Raw genomic sequence first — 21,890 nt, forward strand, 5'->3', positions numbered from 1 at the left:
CAGTAATGTAAATTAAACTCAAGGTCAGAAAAATTACCTGTACCTGTCTCAGTTGTATTCTCCAAGCCAGCAGTGGCAGCAAACTCTGGCTTGTAATTATAGTGCACCAGCCGCATACGGGAGATTCTCTTCAATTGCTCTGTGGTGTCTACCTAAAATTATAAGAAAAAGAAATCTATAAAAGTACTCTATGGTCTTCAATACTCAGGCACCAGATAGTTACATCTAACCATATTTGACAAAAATCAAAAAGGTGTAGTGGAAGTTTGAATATACGGTAGATAATCACATGCCGATTTCAGCTCAGTATTTATGTGTTCTCTGTATTATTGATTTGAACAGTGGGAGCAGCAGAATTTAGCCTTTTGAGAAAGGACAGCACTTCAATTTTCAAAAAACCAAGGAGACTTAGTATTATTTTCTACCACCCGAAACAAAGCCTGTCCAGTTTTATAACTGGCTGTAATGCTTAGTATCTGTGCTGACCTTTACAGAATAAAGTACTGTATATTCTATAAAAACCAGCAAGAATGTAAATCATTTGAATATATTTAGAATATCAAAGTGAAAATACACACACACACACACACACACACACACACACACACACACATTTAGGTAGGTATCTAAACTATTAGTCTAAGCTTAGAACTGAAACTCTAAGCTTAGACTAAATATCTAAGCTCCCAAATCCAAATGTATTTATCTAGTGTTCAGGAATTAATATAAAGTATTTTTAAGTAAAAAAAAAAAAAAAGCAAACAAACTGGGAATTTGGAAGTCAGGCCAAGTTACAACCTGAGATTCATGGCAATCTAGCAACTCTTCCTTTCATATAGAACACAAAGTATTAAAATCAAAAGTTTGCAATTGCATTTTACAAAGACAAGTTGATATATAGTTAAGGGTATAGCAAGTCCCATGTACAATAATGGAACCTTAACTAGAAGTATAGTTACATAAAGAGCCACGGTGGTACAGTGGTTAGAGTGCAGTACTGCAGACTACTTCTGCTGACTGCACTTTGGCAGTTCAAATCTCACCAGGCTCAGACTTGACTCAGCCTTCCATCCTTCCGAGGTCGGTAAAATGAGGACTCAGATTGTTGGGGGCAATATAATGACTCTGTAAACAACTTAGAGAGGGCGGTAAAGCACTGCAAAGCGATATACAAGTCTAAGTACTATTGCTATATCCTGACGTGAGGGAAGGCATAGGAAAAAAACAACGAAACACACTGTGAGACAGAAGTATTAAACGAATAACTGCCTTGGTATGTTTGCCTCCTGAACATTGTTGAGACTAGAACATCTGCTTATTGCAAGTGTTAGGCAAAGGTTGGCCTATTTCTATAATGTTCGTTTTTTGGCTTGCAATGAGTACTTGCTCAGTGCTTATGAAAGTTTCAGTTCAGAAATCTAAAGTGACAGTGTGGATTTTCAAAGCAGATTCAGTACTGAATATAATTTCTGGAGTGAACACTTACCTCTTGGATATCATCTTTTACTCGGATGTCTGATGGATGCATAAGGGATCCCATAACTTTTACATTGCCATGGACAACCAAGGCTTCATCAGGTCGGTCTGTGTTGATGCCAACCCGGCCGTGGTGAAAGACAGTGTCAGGGAGCTGAGAGCGTTGCCAAAGTACATCACTGTCACTCTCAAATTGACCTGGGTTAGAAGCCTACAAAAAAGACATCCAGAGAAGAGTTGGGGGTTAACTGTCAACAATTGCAAATGATTGAGAAAAACAGAGAAGAAAAGTCCAGTGGTTTTACAGCAGGAAAAAGTATAGGATAAAGTAAAGCTCTCCTCCTGAAGAAATGGAAAAATATTCATTTGCACCAATAGCCCATTCACTGATAGGGAGGTTAAACAAGAAAGAAACGGGACCCAGCAGCCTTCCACAAGATACTTATTAGCCCAAAGCTTTTGCAAGTATATTACATGATATACTTGATGGACAACTGTGATAGAAGGCAGCCACACTTTATGTGCACTCATGTGTTAAAGTGAAAGATAGGTTATACAATGTCATATAGAATATTATGGAAATTTCTCAATTTGCAGCACTTATGATTATCAGCATGGATAAGAACACATAATTCTTTGCCCATGTTAAGAGACAAGAGATTATAGCCTCTGTCAAAACCTACTTTATATTGTAGTTGTTCCTTTAGCCTAACAGTAGACTGCTTATAACCAGAGAGGGCTGTCTGATTTAGTTTGCCAACTCAGCACAAGGAGCTTGAGTCAGCGTGTGTTTACAGAATCAGCCAGATAAACCTTCTTTCTTAGCTCATAACAGAAAGGTTATATCGCAAATAGGCTTTTCTTACACTCAGTGGGAACAAAGTGTTCCATAAAGTAAAAAAGCATCCCCAGCTCAAAATAAATTCTTGCAGGATTGTGAAGGAAGAGCCTGTAAGAGATTTAGGTGAACAAGAGTGATGAATTCCTCTAAGCAATTTGGAAAAACAGGATAAAAAGGAAGAAACCATTTTATTCTACATATCCCTGGCAATTAGATTTCTAGGGTACATGGCTTAAATGCTGTGTTTTCATACAGAGTTGAATATCAAAAAGGGATTCCTGGGATGTTTCAGTGGAATTTCAAATAGTAAAAACATCAGCGTTTCAAAAGATTTCAACTTTTTCATTGATGAGCACAATACTTTGTCCTACATATATAGACTTAGTATGCAACAGTTGCTGAATAATTTATTGCCCTTATAAACTGAGTCTACACATTAATAATGATTTTATTCATATGAAGCATTTCTATATAATTACTGATCAAAATAAAAATCTATAGTATTTTAAACAACTGAACCAATAATAAAAATAAACCATACAAAATAACTTAAAATAAACCATACAAATTAAAAACTGTACAACTGAAATAAAATGGAACAAAGCACTGAGGAATAGTTTAAAATGTTTTAAAATAATTTACAAAGGCCATGTTTTTACTTTTTCAGGGAAAAACTGGGAGAACACTGTTTCAATCTTCCAAGTTTACGAGTATTGGATCTCCAACAGAAAAAGAAGCTTCTTCATTTCTTATACTCTTACAATCCAAATGTCCTGTTACTTTAATAAGATCTGGCTCGCAGGATACCTACCATATTTTTCGGAGTATAAGACACACTTCCCCCCCCCACCCTAAAAGAGGGTGGAAATGTTGGTGCGTCTTATACACCAAATACAGCCATTTTTGGCCTCCTGAAGCCCCGCCCCACTCATCTCATTTTTGTGAAAAATAGGCCCATTTTTCGCAAAAATGGGGCATGCAGAGGGTTTGGGAGGCCTGCAGAGTGCTCCTGGGGGATGGGGAGGGCAAAAACATACCCATTTTTCTGAAAAACGAGCCCGTTTTTGTGAAAAACGGGGCGTGCAGAAGGTTTGGGAGGCCTGCAGAGAGCTCCTGGGGGCTGGGGAGGGCAAAAACTTTTTTTTTTCTTTCTTACCTCTTCAAAATCTTAGTGCGTTTTATACACCGGTGCATCTTATTGTCCGAAAAATACGGTACATTTCAAAGAATTTTTTTCCCCCAGAAGGTATCTGTGCCACAAAGCCACTTGGTGGCCTTTGGCAAGCTCCATTTTTTCATTCTTCTGGGCAGAAGTAATTTGCTTTGGCATATGCTTCAGAATATCATACATAAAGACTCAGAATGGTGCTTGAATGGCTCAGCTTTGAAGGGGAGGAATGGCGGCTACAGATGGGTCTGGGAATAGGCACCATTTTGGCTTTGCTTCAGGCAGCAAAGTATCTTTGCTGACAATGTTAACATATATAATTGCTCACATCTCTCTCACATATACTAGCATTTGCTGACTATCCTATGGTGTTTAGATTCTAATCTCTCTTAAGCAAGGTGTGGTGCCTTTATATTACATTATAAAGACATTTTAAAAATCAATAAGGAACACATCTCTTGAAACCTATTTTTAATACCAAGATTTTATGTACTATAAACATGAGAAGAGTGTATTTCCATATGGACTAGATCTAATTATAGGATAAAGTTCAGCTAGTTCTATATTAATATTATACAAATTTTTAAATCTTCAATTTTAGTTCCTTTTAATTATTACATACATTTTTGTGAGTTTACTGTTACATTGTTGTTGCTTTTTGCTTATATTTTGTTTGCCATGTATCAAAAAAAAAAAAAAATCAAGCCAAAAAAACCCACAAACACCCTAACACGGAACTGTAAATTAGTGATATTAACTAGCTACTATTACCATACAGGCAATTACTAAAAATACACCATGCAACAAATCCATCTCTTTCCAGGGAAGTGACATGGTACAATTGTGTATACAATTATGTATACTTTGCACAATCTTACTGGTATGGAAATATGTGCAATTCACAGGTGCTTCTAATGTATAACCAAACCACGTATTTGTGCTAATGCAGACAGATCCTTACCCTAATTGGTCAAATCGGATGCAGCTAAGCATCATGGATATACTTCTGTTTCCATCTGCTTTACCCACTAATCTACAACAAAGGTCCCCCACCCCCACCACCCCGGAGACTGCATAAGTCAGCATGTTACTTACTTGTCTGCAGACTCCGGGGTCCCCGTCTGCCCTCTGTTTGTGTTTTACCCCCGAACCGGCCCTTTGCTAGAGGAAATGGACACAGCACTTAAAAAGGCAGCAGGGCGGAGACAGCCAACTACAAAGTCACAGCTTAGTGTCCTCCTTATTTGCTTACTAACTTTGGCAGTGAAAGAGCCACAGCTGACTTCTTCACTTGCCTTTCCCCAAGGTTATTCCATCTAAAGCGAAGAAACATTCCACTTGTTTATTCAGATTGCTAAACAGATTGTTAAGAAATTTGATTAGTTAACCTTATTTGGGGACATCAGTTTCACAAATATTCCAAAGTCAAAAGGGCAGAAATAGCCCCACTTGAATAAAGTATGCCCCTAGATGAAATCGATCATAATACTTCCACAAGTTTCCCTCATCTGTATTTAACATTTACTTTTTGGGAACTTTAAGGCATATGTCTGCAAAAGTGCAATCTCTGGGGCAGGTTTAACTTCAACAAAACTGATGAACATCTAATCCAGAAGACTTGCCTTGTGGCTTGTATCACAGAAACAGGGAAATTTGATAACTGGTGGTATTGGTTATCACTAACACAATTACATGATTAACATGGACACCACTTGTAAAATCTATTATTCAATATTCCTAGATACCCTCCAAGAATAAACCTGCTTTCCTTGCATGTAATATTTACTTCAAACCTATAAGCCTTGAAAGCATTGGAATTCATTTAGTGTAAGCATTTACCAAAGGCCTTCTTTGTGTAGAAGAGAGAGTCAGAGTTCCGAAAGCTAAACAAGATTAGGGTAGAGGGTATTATGAATGAGAAAAGAAAAGCAAGGAACACTGTGGAACAAGGAGCAGGCTGGTATTGGCTTTAAGAACATGAAGGAACTCCTGTCGAGTAAAGTATAAAGCTCTAAATGTTCACAATCATGGAAGGATATTTTGCAAGGGAAAGGAATAGACTTACTCTAACAATGATGCGCTCTGAGATATGAGCAGCCAGAGTGTAGTTCTGGTTCTGAGAATGAGCTTGCAAAGCCACAACCAACATGAAGTATCTGAAACAAGACAGGACCAGTTAAGCATAGGTTTTTCCCAATTTCCCAGATGGAAACATAGTACATATGAAATATGAGATTTTCTAGAAACATAGTGGACACTTTATCAAAATATTCAAATCTTCAGTACAAGATAATTTTCAAATTTATTCCATTCTTTAATAAAATAAAGAAAACTTTGTCAGACATTAGAACAACTCTACTTAGCACTAAATGGCATTCACAACATACTGAAAACCAATTAATTCAGTGGATGACAATGGCTCTGAAAACCAGCCAGGTATGGTGGCAGACTATCCTGTAGAACCACAAAATACATTTAAAATATAACTGCAAAACTCCAGCAGTTCATTTAAAATTATCCATACTGGACAGATTTGCACATCTCATCAATCTGTGTCCTTTTTCCTGAATAGATATCAGAGATCAACCTAGCCCAGCACAAGTGAAAACCACTTTTTTTCCACACAGGAAATGAACAAGCACAACATCTATCAGTGATATCAAAATATTTGAAAATTCAAAGTTGATTTTTTTCCCCTAAGCCTCTCTGCTTTTCAAGATATTATTTTATGTTACAATTTTACCAAAGTAAATCTGAAGTATTAAATTCCAATCACACATTTCACAATTCAGTTTTGTTCCTTTGTTTTAAAGGAGAGGACAATCTGAGATCTGTGGCTGAGAAACAAGAGGGCAATACAGATATTCTGCTTGTGTAGCATTGATAGTGAAAATAAAGCTCCCTGTATGGATCTGGCAAGTCCTTCTCACAGAAAAGTATAGCGTTATTTCAAATGATCAGCTATGAACAGTTTCAGGTATTCTAGCAGTGTGAACAGCATGTATTTTCTAAAGCAACATCCAAGTAGTTGCTTTGCCATGTCCTCTCTTATCCCACAGCTGGCAGGAAATTATGCCACTCTGAAACTGAATCCCCTAAAACATAATGTCTTTACCATACACTTGGAACAAATCTGTGTTGCATTTTTGCCTAATAGCTTTAGTGCAAAACAGTCCAAGGGCAATGATCAGTGGTTCCCTTAGCTGAAATTTCAGCCTCTTCCATGTGGCACTCACAAAGCTCTGCTTTCTCTATGCACTATCATTTTTTTCTGTTCCCAATGCATTAACAATTGAACATTTTTACTATTATTGTTTCTTGAAACTTTGGATCAACAGATGGCCTATTCAATTTACGGACCCTTAGGTGGCAGCCAAAAGTTGGGCACATACATTATTTTGTATCTCTTGGCTGCCATCCAATGCTAGCCTGGATTTCTGCCACTGAGATGCAGCCATGGAATAAGTCCTACTGAAGAACCTGAACTCTAAGAAAGGCTTAGCTATGGGAAATCAGTATGAGATCTGTAAACTATCAATTTCTAAATTACATGATAGTGAATATAATGAGAGTAGCCAGAGATTCCCTGGAAGCAGCAGCATGGGAAAGCCATTGCCTGCAAAGAGGCTACTGTACAGATTTGCAAGAGACAAGCCCTTCCAATTACACTTCCAATTACAGGCACAGGCTGGTCAATTTCAGGGCTTTACACTGAATGTAAACACTGAACAACTAATTTAAAAAAGAAAAGTGGCTGCAGAAGACAGAATTCTGAACTTGCAAACACAAAAGAACTAAAAGGCAAGTGAGTAAGTCAGGGCCAGACTGAAGAGATGGTCTCAAAGGAAACCAGCAGATTCAACTGGAACCACAAGATTGTTGGCAAATGTGTGTCAAATTGGGCTGCCTCCACAATAAACTTCACCACTTCCTACTTTGCCTGGATATAACTTTTTGAAATGACACCTTAGGAAAACACTTCTAGGGTGTAGCACCCTAGGCCATCCTCAGGTGACTCAGCTGTAAGAAGATATTGAGATACAGGTGGAGACATGTAGACAGGCACTTGGGGAATCAATAGTGAGTTATCCTTATTTATGGCCATTTACATAGCACAAAAAAGTTGTTGCCAAAAAAAAGAGGCAGATTGGGCACAAGAGAATGACTGACCCAGTTATTGTGTGATTCTTTAGCTGAAAGTAGATCTTGAATTTGGGTATCCCTTGATGGAATCCTTAACCACCAAAGTTATTTTAAATTCCACATTAGTTTCATTACTATCCTGAGAACCAGTGGTGAAATTTTCCCCGGTCTGCCACCGGTTTGCTGCCTGCGAATGTGTGTTGCACGCCAAGCGTGCGCTGCATGTGTGCATGCAGTGCATGCCAAATGTATGCTGCATGCATGCGCATGTGCAGTGCACACCAAATGCATACTGTGCACACATGTGAAGTACACACCAAATGTACACTGCGCATGCACCAAATGCACACTGTGCGCACACACATGCATAGTATGTGCCAAACACATGCTAGGTGCGGAAAATGGAGGCTTGGGAAGGTATGTAGAACAGCGAGGGGGGTGAACAGCTGCGCCGAGCTATTTGGATTCACTAGAAAGCAGGATTTCCTGCTTTCTAGAGATTTTAAATCGTGCGGCACAGCGGATCATCGGAAATACCGGTTTGGACCAACCGGTAGCTTTTATCACTACCGGTTCGCCCAAACTGGTGCAAGCCGGTAGGATTTCACGACTGCTGAAAACCTTTATGTTGAAAAATAGCTCTGGAAATCTGAAATGAAAGTCATCAAGTGGAAGCTTACCTTTGATCAGGATTAGGCTTCCCCTTCTTCCTCATGTTATTGGCCGTGGTCTCACTGAAGTGCAGCCGCCCCACTGTGACCTTTGTGACTTGCTCTGGAGGCAAATTGACCCTGAAAATAGAATAGAATAGAATAACAGAGTTGGAAGGGATCTTGGAGATCTTCTAGTCCAACCCCCTGCTTAGGCAGGAAACAGTACACCACTCCAGACAAATGGTTATCCAATCTCTTCTTTAAAATTTCCAGTGTTGGAGCATTTACAACTTCTGGAGGCAAGTTGTTCCACTGATTAATTGTTCTAACTGCCTGGAATTTTCTCCTTAGTTCTAGGTTGCTTCTCTCCTTGATTAGTTTCCACCCATTGTTTCTTGTCCTGCCCTCAGGTGCTTTGGAAAATAGCTTGACTCTGTCTTCTTTGTGGCAGCTCCTGAGATATTGGAACATTGCTCTCGTGTCTCCCCTAGTCCTTCTTTTCATTAAACTAGACATACCCAGTTCCAGCAAATATTCTTTATATGTTTTAGCCTCCAGTCCCCTAATCAGCTTTGTTGCTCTTCTCTGCACTCTTTCTAGAGTCTCCACATCTTTTTTACATTGTGGCGACCAAACTGGATGTAGTATTCCAAGTGTGGCCTTACCAAGGCATTATAAAGTGGTATTAACACTTCACGTGATCTTGAGGAGAGAACATTAGAATAATGGAGGATCTACATGTGTCAATTAATAAGTTGAAGCAGGACAAGGACATTTTATAAAAATCATGGATCAAGAAGTAGAGGGAACCAGAGTTTAAAAAGAAAATAGAAGAAAGACTAGAGGACTAAACATAGAAGTAAATACATAGCTTGACCCCAGTGCCTGACTTCTCCCTGAAGCCCTAAGTAGTACTTACATGACAGGATTAAAAGGTCTTTTGCTGCGATCTGACTGCGACTGTTCTATGTTGATTGACTGGTTTAATGCTTCCAACTGGAAAAAAAAAGGAAGATCCAGATCAATTTTAAAGACAGTTATGAATACATTGTTTTCCTTTATGCGTATTCAAGTGGATTCAATCTTAAAGAGGCACTTTAATTTTAAAGAACTGCAGTAAAATAATTATATGTACTTGAGACTGGCAATTTCCTTCCTATAGGAGAGGAAGGATATACGGAACACTTGAACATATAAATTCACACAGACACGCATATATGTACTTCCTAGATGTACATTTTTTATGTGTATAGCTTCCCAGAGTTACCCTGTGGTAAGATGGGCAGCCAATAAATTTAATAAATTAAAAAAAATTAAAAAGTAAGTATGCCATTTAGATAACTCCTACAACAAATATAATCACAGGGAAATTAATAAAGAATGTGTTGTCTAAGTCAGACCATCTGTCACTATTTATAAGATAAGCATACAATTAGCAAACTAAAATTGAAAAATAGTTCAGTAAGGATTACACAAATGTTAATGCTCTAAATTCTAATAATTAACTTCACAGAAGTGGGAGCAAAATATAATAAAAATACAACAGCTTAAGACCTAATGTAATTCTTCATTGTATATTAGAAACAGGATTTGATAAAGGGCATCCCTACAAAAGATCTGGATACAAAAACATATTCCATACTCCCCTTTGAATGTCTATAAATTGATATATAGATGGTGTCTAATACTACATAGAATGAATTTTATACCATAAGTAGAACAAAAATGCTAAAGCTATAATTCTTATATGCTTTCTATTTGATTTTTAAAATTGTATTCTAAATTCATAAAGACGATGTCTGTATAGTAATGGATTTTTTTAAAAAAAGTTAACAGCTGTTAACTAAAAAAATATCTGGATTTTTAAAAGTTGCAAAGATTCTGCTAATCTGATCACCTGTTTACTAGAGTCACACACCCCTGTTTTGTAAAGGCTACTCAAAAGAGAAAGGTAGTTGGGTCCATGATGTTTTCATTCATTCATTCATTCATTCATTCATTCATTCATTCATTCATTCAATTTGTATAGCCACCCATCATATTTGTGACTATGAACAACCAAGCAAAACTATTAATAAATAATACAAAGGTCAATAAAAACAATAACCTCTTTAAACCCAATTAAAACTCAATTAAAACAAACATTTAAAACCAGAAAACATAATAAGCAAGCAAGACAATATGCAAGCAAGCATATAAGTTTAATAAATAAATAAAATAAAGTGCAAAGACATGTGTCAATCAATACAGCCATCCAACAGGCTCCAAAGCAGTGGTGGGATTCAGCCAGTTCGTACCACGTCGGGAGAACCGGTTGTTAACTTTCTGAGCAGTTTGGCAAACTGGTTGTTGGAAGAAATCATTTTGGGCAGAGAACCGGTTGTTAAATTACTTGAATCCCACCACTGCTCCAAAGCCATATTAATATTGTCAGATATAAATATGTAACTTTGCATCATTTTCCTCAGTAAATAAATTTGTTTAATTGGGTCGTTCTTATTAATTTTTAGGATTTAAAAGGTTCACAATCTTTTAAGCACCAATGTATGCACTGGGTATCTTTTCTGTTTTAATGGTTATCTAACTGTGGTAATTTTAATGAGAATTTATTTTATGAATATGTATTAAATTTAATTAAAAGCAAATGCTTTGTCAATTACTTTGACCTAAAACTTAGCTTATCAAATATGCCACACAAACAAACTCAGATATGCATTTGTAATTCCATATTTTGGATTGTTCTACCTATTTTTACTTAAAATTCCATGAAACTGTAAACAAGCCCCTTAAAAAAATCTATATAACCCCCCCCCATCTTATTTTTAATAGAGAGACACATTTACACATTTCCTATCCTTTTAAATGATGCAGTTCGCTATTCTTAGACTTGCCTTCACCCCATGCAGTTTCAGATAGAAGCATTCAAGTGGCTTCAGACCCTCAGGAGTCTTGACAAATTTGGGCTCTCCAATCATACCAATGTACACGGTTACTTGGAAGTGGTTCTTTTTCTGGCACACGAAAGCATCATCTCCCACAGAGAAATTGAAGCCTTTATCTGCATCCACTCGGTATGTGGGCATAGGTCTGTAAGCAAAGGAAAAGTAGACAAGAGAACACTTGTTGGACAAAAGAACAAATGGGAGCATCAATAAGACACGGCTATATCCAAAATTTGTTTATGGGCAGTCTTGTTTCCACCATCACATATGGCTGAAACCAGAGATTTTCAAACCTTTTCAAGCAGCACAATGTGTTACTTTAAAAAAAAAAGCCCCCACAATCCTGATCAAAAGTCAAAGTTGTAGTGAAATAAAATTGGCTGCTCTCAAGTCAAACAACTTCTTCAATCCTGCTGGAGGTGAACATGTGAGAAAGTATCAGAAAGAAAGGTTTAAACCAAAAGCTTCATCAGAAAGGAAAACAAGAAGGAAAATGGAAAACAGGGAAAGACAGCGGGTGCTGAGTCAGAGAAATGGGCAGGACAGAAGGAAAAGAAGAAGATCCCAGAGCAAAAGCAGAGTTCTGTGTGGGAGCTTCACAGCCTCTCAGTATTTTGCCTTCATTTCCAAAAGTCTGAAGTCCTGTACAGATTGAAGCTCCTCCTCAGACATGCCAATGGCAACTGGATAAACTCTACGCACTGTCAGCACCTGTGGGGTGAGTGAACCTGGCAGAGTCTGTAAGGAGCCATTTAGATCTTCCTCATAGTAACAAGAGGGACCTCAAGCTGCTAGAGATGTGCCCTGAACAAAAAGCAGATGGTGGTCACAGAACAAGCTACCTTAGTCAGAAAATATGAGAGGAATTTCCTTTCCCTTCTCCCCCCTCTTCACATTTCTGGTGATTCATTTTGCTATTCCTTCCTTCCTTCCTACATATCTTGGCATTCTTCTACTCTATTGAGAAATCAAAATTTTCCCACCCATCACCTAAAAGCAGACATAGACCTCTTCCTCCTTAATCTTAAACCACTGCACACGGTCTTTGGGTCCAACTATGACTTCTGTAAAAATATTCAACTCATCAATAAAACATGAGAGAAACAGTTACAAAAGGGGAAATCAAAGCAAGCACGAGTACTCCTTCAAACAAATTCTATACACAGTTCATTTGAGCTGATTACTGCTCAATACATCTCTAAAACCAGAAAAGGAAGACACTTTTGGTTGTCCGGGAGAGTTAGGAAAGCTTCCACCCAAAGGAATAGGAACTATTTAATGTCCAAACCTCTATAGGTATTAAGATTTTTGGACTCCATTAGAGTAACCTCATACCTTGTAATTTGTTCTCAACACCGTCCATATCACCCAAGCAAGGCTATAAACAGCACAAGGGGAATTCAATGTGTCATCAGGACAGTTCCAGCATAGATAAATAGTTACTGAAATAGGCCTATTCAGTCATATACAAAAGGAGGCATATTCCACAGAAGCAGGCTTGGTAAGTCTTTTTCTTTGTCATCATGCAAATGACATCAGCTGGCATAGGACCCAACCTTCACAACTTAAGCACAGATGTTTGCAGAGGAGAAATCTTCATGCTGCAAACTATAGACAAGGTGGCTTTGGCACAAACAAGGACTATGATGATGTATCTTTTATAAAGGAGTCATAACATAACAATATAATGTAATGTAACACAACATAGTATAATGGAACATAACATGTCAAAGGGGCTGGTTACTTGAGGGACCACCTATCTCCCACAACATCTGCCTGGTTGATTTAATATACTTGAGTTCCTTTCATTACATAATGTTATCTTTCAGTACTCTAGAAGTATACCTTCTCTGTGGCAGCATCTGTCCTCTGCAATGAAGTTGTCATCAGGATCTGGGTGGCCCCACTCTGCTATTGTTTAGAAGAGGCTAGAGCCATAATATGACCTGGCTCTTCACCCAGGGCTTTGGTGAGGAAGAGAGAAAACTGCTACTTCATTCCATTCAGTCTGTTGTACTGGCCATCTTTTATATTTTATAGGTTTTATTGTAATGTCTTTGATTATAAGCCACCCAGAGTCATTGGGTGGTATACAAGTTTAACAATAAATAAACAAACAAATGCCAAAGGGTTTTGATGATTACTTGGAGTGTCAGGCCAGTGAAGATCCAATTAAACTGATTTATTGCTAATCATGCCTATGCATGGGAATCTTCTAAATGGTTAGCACCTGCTTGGAGTTAGATGAGGGTCAAAGGAATTCAAGGGAAGTTGGACTTAATTCACCTGTGTATGCTTTTCTATGTACTTAGTTCCCCAATCACACTGCCCTTAATGGAGTATGCTTTTTTTTAACAATCAGAAACTGCCCTCCTATAACTTGAATCTATTTGCCCATGTTCTACACAGAGAACTCTACATTTTCTATGTGATACCTTTCAGTATTTGAAAGTACTATTATATCTTGCCTCAGTTGTCTTTTCTTACTGATAATCATCCCATTTCCTTCAATCTCTCTTCACAGAACCCAGTTTTTACTCCTAGGATCATCTATGTCACCTTTTTCTGACTCTGTTCCAAAATCTCTGATCCTTCATGCCATTCCACTCAATACCATTAGGAACCGTACTCTTAGGAACCATGGGTGAGCACACTTTCCTTTTTTTTCTAGCAAGCCATTTATCCCACTTAATTGTCATCCAGACTATAATTAGCTTGCTACAAATGCCATGAAGTATAAATGCTTTGCTGAAATTAAGATATATTATGCCCATAGCACTTTTAGTCTACTACACAAATTACTAGGTTTAAGAAAAAATGAGGTAAGAACAAGTCCTGTCAGACTAATAAAATCATTCTAACGTCTGCTAATTACTATATTGTTTTCAAGATGCTTTGATTTAACTTTCAAACATAGCCTGCACATCTATACAAAAGCATATAGAAGTATGAGAAATAAGCAAAATGAGTTTAAATTCTTAGTACAGGAAGACAAATATGATCTAACAAATGTCTGTTACAATGAATTCCATTATTGAAATACTGAAACTGTAGGATACAATTTATTGAACGGTACTGAAAAAAGTGATGTATGACTCATCTTCGCTCTTAAAACCATCACAGCATCCTGTCAGTCATATCACTAGTTTGGTGCTTGACAACCGGTATGTATTTATGATTGTTACAGCATCTTGGAGTTGTATTTCTGACCTTCCCAGCCAGCTTCCAACAAGCAAAGTAAATGGGGGAAGCTTGCTTCACTTAACAATAGTGTGATTCACTTAAAGACTGCATCAAAAAAGGTTGTAAAATTGGGCATATCACATAAAGTCTCACTTAATGACTGCATCACCTAGTGATGGAAATTCTGGTCCCAACTGTGATTGTAAATTGAGGATTACCAGTATCATCCTTGAAAAGATCCATTTAAAAAAACAACCACCATATATGAGCTTTTTAAACATAGATTGGAACATAATACAGAGCAATTCAAGAATAAATGAAGTAGAATTAACTCTGAGCAATGTAGGAAAAATGAAAACATGAGCATAAAGTCAAAACAAGAAATAAGGATTAGTGATCCCCTAAAAGGTGAATAATGTTCCAGATCCTGAATCTCTGGCAGTGAGAATGTCTAGGTGGCAGCATAATTTCTACAGATACATGATCTTCAGAGAAGATAAAAGTTTCAGGACACTGCAATGTTTATAAGAATGGGGAGGTTCAGGTCCACCTTATTGAATCATGGGTGGATGTCTTTGGTCAAGCCATTCATTCTCTGCCTGAACTATCTCAGAAACTAGCTGGTGTGAGGATAAAACAAAGTGAGGTCCTCACATAAGTCACAGCTCTTAGAGAAAAGAAAGATATAAATAAAATAAATGCTAAAATAATCATTAGCACTCTTGTAAGGTAGAAAATTAAGATAAGAATACGATAGATAGGATATTATGGATTATAAACGTACAGTCTGTCTTTATTGAAAAATAGATGAAGGCGAAGACCTTGCAAAGTTTCAGATCATTCTGAATAATAACTGCTGCCAAACTCACTCCACCAACACCTGGAACCAGTCCATGAAACATTCCTAGGAAAGGGTTATGCTGAAAGTCAACAAATGTATTTTTTTTAGTCATTTGCTGCACATTCATTTTGTGCAGTGCTCTGTGCACAGACAGCATATATTCATACAGTTGCAAGTAAGTTGAACATTTAGTCAATAAATTGACTGAAAATAGCAGAATGCTAGTATTCGATTAAGGAATTAATGTTATTCACCACTACCCTAGTTTTCTTCCCCACTTGTCAAATGTCTAGCTAAATTCAGTGATTATTGATAGTAATGGTTATTGAAGTAAGAAACACAAAACAGTATTATAGCGTAACTGTGCTGGGTAGAACGTTGCAAATTAAAGGTTTCAGAGAGTTGATGTAGTACAGGCAAATGGATATATATTGGAAAAGTAAATGTTATTTATTTTCTTATTATACACATTTCTATCCTGCTGCAATCAAAAAGAGTCTTGACAACTTACATAGAATACAGTAAGACAATTTAAAGCATCCACTTTGCCATATTGGTGGCCACTAGAAGTTCATTCTTATTTCAATGCAACCAATGCTTCTTGTCTGATTTCACTTAACTCCTCACTAACCTACCATAAGGCTGAAACAAAACACTATTGTTAAACATTATACTGAGCCACATCAACATCCATGGCTTTTTCTTCCTCAAAGGTACATATCAGTTTTAGAATTTCCCTTACTACCTATCTTTTATTACTTACTAGATGAACTAAATGCAGTGCAAAAGACTGGCATCTCCATGACATTTTAGAAGAGACACTGGCTAAGATTAAAGTGTTTGAGAAAGAAAACAGAAGGAAAAAAGAGAGTGTCATGTTTTGCACCTATTGTAACTTTATTGTATCATAATAAAATCCTTGATTCAATACAAAGTAATAACTAGTTTTGACATTAGTAATACAAATGTCCTCTATCAGTATTAATTTCCCCCAGTATTAATATTAGCTATGTAAAGTCATGAGCTGATGTCAAGAAGCCAACAAAGAAATTCTGGTACTTTTTAAAAAAGATAATTGTATTAGTGTCAGATATTTATCTTAATGCAGGAATGTTTCTATTGTATTTTGGTTAATCCAAGCGACCCCGTAAGTCTAATTTAAGGAGCACATCTCAATAACATTTTTGTCATTTCCCTGCCCAATAAAGTAAACTGTCATTTGATCAATGCACCACAGGTTATCAACCTTCACATGCTCTTGTATTGATTCACATTAAACTGTGATTAAAAAGTGGCTCACTGCAAACACACTATCACCACTAGAATTGATCCAAATGATAAAAATTAAAAGGGCTTTAATTGACTTAGTTGTATCTCAGGAGTTTCCCACTGCTACTCTGTGAAAATGCAAGAATATTCCATAGAGATAATATAATTCTTGCCTACTTTCCTAATTGGAATATCTTTTATGGCAACTTTCGCTATAAACTTGGCACAATTTCTCTGTAGCTAACAAAATAATTTATATAGCAGTAAAATTCTTGCTGTGAATTATCTTTAACTGGGTGAAACAGTTAAACAGTTTGTGGGGGTAACAATTTTTGAACTAAGCTATCTCAAATAGGCTAACTTACAGAATGTGTCAAAATCTGGGACTCCTGCCTCCTGAGGGAATGAAGTTTGGGAAAGTTGTGGCTGCTTCAGTGCTTTTGGCTGCTACAGCACTTCCTCTCCCTGACCCATGCTGCAATGCCAGATACCTTCCCTGACCAACGCAGCAACTCTTACATGCCCCCGTACATCCTTCTCAAGCCATACTGCATGCTGCACGCCTTCCCTGACCAGGCATTGCACCACCTAAGCACCTCCACAATCCTTCCCCAAGCTTTGCCCCTTCCCCAACCCATGCAGCATCTTTTGGGCACCTTCACACACCATTCACAACCCATGCCATTCCCCCACTCCAATCTTTGACCTGCAATTAATTAATACAATTAATTAATCAGCAAATACACATTTTGTAATTAAAGTAAGCTTTTGAAGCTCTAGCAAGCTTCAGAAATGAAAGAGAAAAAAAAATAAAATAAAACAGTGGACATTTTTAAATGTATTTTTGTTTTGTTTTTCAAGCTTAGCATCCTGTGAAGCACTTAAAAAGTTTTTTTCACACGTTACTTTCTAAAATTAGGCTTAAAAAAACTCCGCATGCCATCACTAAAAATTCAAGATGAACATTTTTCATCAGGAAAAAAAAAAAAAGCGAAAGCTTCTCCTTCTAATTTTATTGCAAGAAACCCAGTACTGGCTATGAATTCTGCAAATCAAACAGGGTGTTTTTCTTTACCTCCTCATATGTAACACTGTGAGGAATGCAGCCTTCAGGATGCAAATCAGGATGTGCTGCCAAGTGCATCTGAAATCTCAAGACTGAGTGTCAAGCATATCTCTCCCCAAATCAAAAAGGTTGGGCGGAAATCGAAGTCTTCCCACACTTCCCCTGACTATTTCTTGCTCAGATCTTGGCCCTTTCAAGCAAGCCACATCACTGCAAAATATTCCTTTGATCGTAATCCGTAGGAACCTCTAATTAATACTGGGAAGCTCCAAAAAGCTGAAATAGTCCAGGGCACCGAAACAAAGGATCAACACTTTCACAAAGCCCCTTATTTCTATAGAAGGAATAAATACAGGTAGCCAGGAATTGGTGCTGAGTTTTTTTCCCCCCTTCTGTGTTGGGTCAGGTCTCAATTTCTTTATCGCTCTCTGTACAAGTTATGGAATTGTTATTTACTCCCAGCCTTCAAGGTCAGTCTACATTCATGAAAATATAATCTTTTCTTTAGAATCTTTTTTTGACCTGTAATATTTTATACTCTTTCCAATCTCTTTGGAAACTTGAGCTGAGAACTTTTCATTTATAAGAGACCATCACCAGCTTGTGGCTGGAACTCTGGTGCAAATTATCACAATCTGGGCAGTTTTATGAATGTCTCCTTCCATACTGAATGCCTAGATTTTAATACTTAAAATTTTATTTTAATACTTAAAATCAAAAGATGTATGTATGTATGTATGTATGTATGTATGTATGTATGTATGTATGTATGTATCAGTGGTGGGTTGCTACCGGTTTGCCCCGGATCAGGCGAAGCAGTAGCAGCGGCAGTGGGAGGCTCCACCACCCGCCCGGATGTCTCTGCGCAAGCGCAGAAGTGGCACGTGCACACGCCCACAAGCAAACTGGTAGTGAACGAAATTGAAACCCACTACTGGTATGTATGTATGTATGTATATTCTAAACAAATAAAGTTTTGATTTTGTTTATTCCCTGGAGACTGATTTATATTTAAAGAGGGGGAAGCAAGAACTGAATCCTCTAGTTACCAAACCTCTATGCCACATGGCCAGAAGAGTAGTTGTAATTGTAATTACTGTATTTTTTGGTGTATAAGACGCATTCCCCCACAAAGTGGGCCAAAAATGGGGCACGTGAAGGCCAAAAATGAGGTATGCGGAAGCAAAAAATGGGGTGTGTGGAGGCCGAAAATGGGATGCGCGGAGGCCGAAAATGGGGCGCAAGGAGGTGGTGATAGGTGGTGGCAGCGATAAGTGGTGATGGCAGCGATGGGCGGCAGTGATCCCCGCAGCCTGGAACAGCTGATAAGCGGTATTCCGGGAAGCCGATCCAACCGCCAATCAGCTGCTTGTGCTAAATCAGGCTGTGCTGAAGCTGACCAGGCTGTTTGCTGTTTGCTGCAAGGAGGCAAATTGCTGGGAGGCAGAGGAGAGGCAGATTTTTTTTTGTTTTGTTTTCCTCCTCAAAAGCTAGGTGTATCTTATAGTCCGGAGCGTCTTATAGTCCAAAAAATACGATATTTAGATTTGTTTGTTATTGTTTTGTATTTTACTTTTTAAGTGACAAGCAGCATAAGGTAAGAAAGCCCTTTCCATGAAGTTATGAGATCACAGATGAAATGCCCTTGGAAGATAGATAGCAGCCATAGGAATTGCCATGCTTCTACCTGAAAACAGAAGTCAGGACCCGGTTGTGAAGACCCAGATAGCTTCTACAAGAGGAGGTTAGGGACCTCCAGATTCTCACTTGTGGATCTCAGCCCTGCTATAGGATGGCCAACTAGATACTTCCACAAGGCCTAGAAGAAATATATGAAGACCTTGGCAGACAAGGCATATATATTCATTTGACTCTCTATATTTAAGATAAATTGTTCTGAATGACCACATTAGTGATAAACCAAATGCTTCCAATTTTCAGTAACAAGTGAGAATATAATTATTTTGTAGAAGGCAGGTAAAAAAAACCCTACTCATAAATTGGAACAAATGGTATTTTAAATCAAATCATTTAAGAGAATTTAGCACTTGGGTCTTATTTAAAGTTTAGTTTAAAGTTAGTATTTCAAAGATATACTGGGAAGTGGTTTGAGATTAAAAATATTTAATCATTTTAATACATAAAATATGCCAGATGTCATCCCCATTCCCAGCTGTAATGATCTGCAGCCTCAGAAATCAGAAAAACCTTTGCCTAAGAAGAGCAATTCATCTATTTTTGACTCCTTTAGGCTATTGTGTGATCTCTAGAAACTCATTTTCTTTGGTACCTTCTTACTGGATGTACTGTTTACAACCTTTATCGTCTTCATAAGAAATTGTCAGGTAAACAGGGGGGGAAAATCAGATATTAAGAAAAACTGGATTCAGAAGTAATTTTCTTGTCAGAACAGTATATTTGCAGTGGATTTATATAGGTAATTGGCTTGCATTTCCTTGGTCAAAGAAATTTGTGCCTCTCCCATGTAAACATGGGGGAGACACAAAGAATGGCATAAAGATCAAAATTCTTTTAAGGTTAGAATAAATATCTATACTCCAACCTATCTGCCTTCTCATGTTCATGAAATTATTTATAAAATAAGAGAATGCTGGCATATTTTAAGGAATGGGCAAGCAAATTCTCTGTTATTCTTGGCAAGGGGTGAGCTTATTTTGAAAGACAATATGGATAAAAAAAATTCTCTTTTATTTCGCTGGGGTGTGTGGAACCTTCATTACCATAGTTGTTCTTAGCAACCTAGCAAAATTCACTTCTAACTCACTTCTAAAAATGAAGCTGCATTATGAGATCATGACATTACCTCCCCCCCCACCGTAGCATTACTATAGAAGATGCCCTCTCCTAAATTAGAAAAAAATACTGCTTAACAATGTCAGAGGTAGGCTAACTGCTACCTGCAATGTCATCAAAAATATCCTTCAAATTTGCTGTATTGAAGAAACATCTCTCCACAACTTTCAATCCCAGCTTATTTAGAGCCCTGAAGGCTCAATGTTAAAGCATGATTTGCTAAAACATTAAGGGAAAAAAAATGATCCGATGAATAAATAACTTAAAATGCACCACTTTTATGTGTAAAATATACTTTTATTATATTTTAATTTGAAAGTACTACGCACTGGATTTTTAATTATTTTCTACCATGACATACATTTTTCTAAATAAATCCACCCCTGCTCTGATAGAATTGCTTTTTAATTGTTCAGAGGAAAGGTTAGTAAAAAAAATTTGCACTAATTTGCCCTTTGGCTGACACAATACATCAATATCTTACTCTACTCCCATTCTATGCCTTGAAGGAACTTAGATAAATTGCCTTCTGCAAGACCTTGGGAAGGCAGCCCTGGAGGGCACACTTTGTTTGGGTATCCCAGGCCATTCAGGGGCAGCCTCTCACTGATGCCACAGCTGGCTTTCATGTAAATCACTGGGCTTTTCTCTCCAGATTGCTCTCATGAAGGCAGATAACCATCTCATTTTATTTGGTATCACAAAAAGCCAAGGTTCCCTTTCCCCACAAATGGAGACAAACAAGAGATACAAGCTGTCTAGAAATAGAGAGGATTTTTTTAAAAAAGGAGGCCATTCCCAGAATCCATGTGGCTGACTGCCAGTTCTCTATCACCTTTCTGGAATGTGGGGAGGATGTGCAGCATTTTTTTCCCTTGAACATTTGTCTTTCTCACCCTGTAAACTCTACCCTGGTAAGCTGGCTTTCCTCAGCCTCTGGCTCTCACCTTATGTGGCTTCTTTACCTTTCTTATGTCCATATAAGTCACCTAGATTGTTCTCCAGCCTTAGCATTTGTATTGCCCTGTATATCATGCACCCAATTTCTTTCTATTCCTTTGTAATAAGCATAGCACCAACATAGCATAACAATGTAATATGTTAATAATAATGTAATGTAATTAATATAATAATAACATAGCATAGTCTAATGAAGAGAAGGACTAGGGTGTGACATTAGCAGTCTTCCAATATTTGAGGGTAGTCACAAAGAAGAGGGGATCAGACTATTCTCCAAAACATCTAAGGGCAGGACAAGACACAATGGATGGAAATTAATCAAGGAGAGAACCAACATAGAACTAAAGAGAAATTTCCTGACAGTTAGAACAATTAATCAGTGGAACGACTTGCCTCCAGAAGTTGTGGGTGCTCCAGGACTGGAGGTGTTTAAGAAGAGACTAGACAGCTATTTGTCCACAATTGTATAGGATCTCCTGCTTAAGCAGAGTGTTGGACTAGAAGACCCCCAAGGTCCCTTCCATCTCTGTCATT

The 21,890-nt window shown here is 37.7% G+C and overlaps 1 protein-coding gene across 9 annotated transcripts in view; it reads right to left on the bottom strand.

Moving 5' to 3' along the window:
* Positions 1-21,890, bottom strand: part of MYRF (myelin regulatory factor) — a 112,067-nt gene that overhangs the window by 24,184 nt on the left and 65,993 nt on the right. For 3 of the 9 annotated variants that reach the window (XM_060687787.2, XM_034420180.3, XM_060687789.2), the window contains 7 exons: positions 11,173-11,368; positions 9,201-9,277; positions 8,309-8,419; positions 5,551-5,641; positions 4,581-4,646; positions 1,487-1,687; positions 38-152 (listed from right to left, as the gene is read on the bottom strand). In XM_060687787.2, the coding sequence (XP_060543770.2) occupies positions 38-152; positions 1,487-1,687; positions 4,581-4,646; positions 5,551-5,641; positions 8,309-8,419; positions 9,201-9,277; positions 11,173-11,368 (857 nt within the window). The remainder of the gene's footprint in view (positions 1-37; positions 153-1,486; positions 1,688-4,580; positions 4,647-5,550; positions 5,642-8,308; positions 8,420-9,200; positions 9,278-11,172; positions 11,369-21,890) is intronic. The other 6 variants (XM_087883338.1, XM_034420181.3, XM_060687788.2 and 3 more) reach the window with 3 other exon arrangements.

Source organism: Pantherophis guttatus, chromosome 1, assembly GCF_059756535.1.
Source record: "Pantherophis guttatus breed Tessera chromosome 1, ASM5975653v1, whole genome shotgun sequence".
NCBI classification, from domain to species: domain Eukaryota; kingdom Metazoa; phylum Chordata; class Lepidosauria; order Squamata; family Colubridae; genus Pantherophis; species Pantherophis guttatus.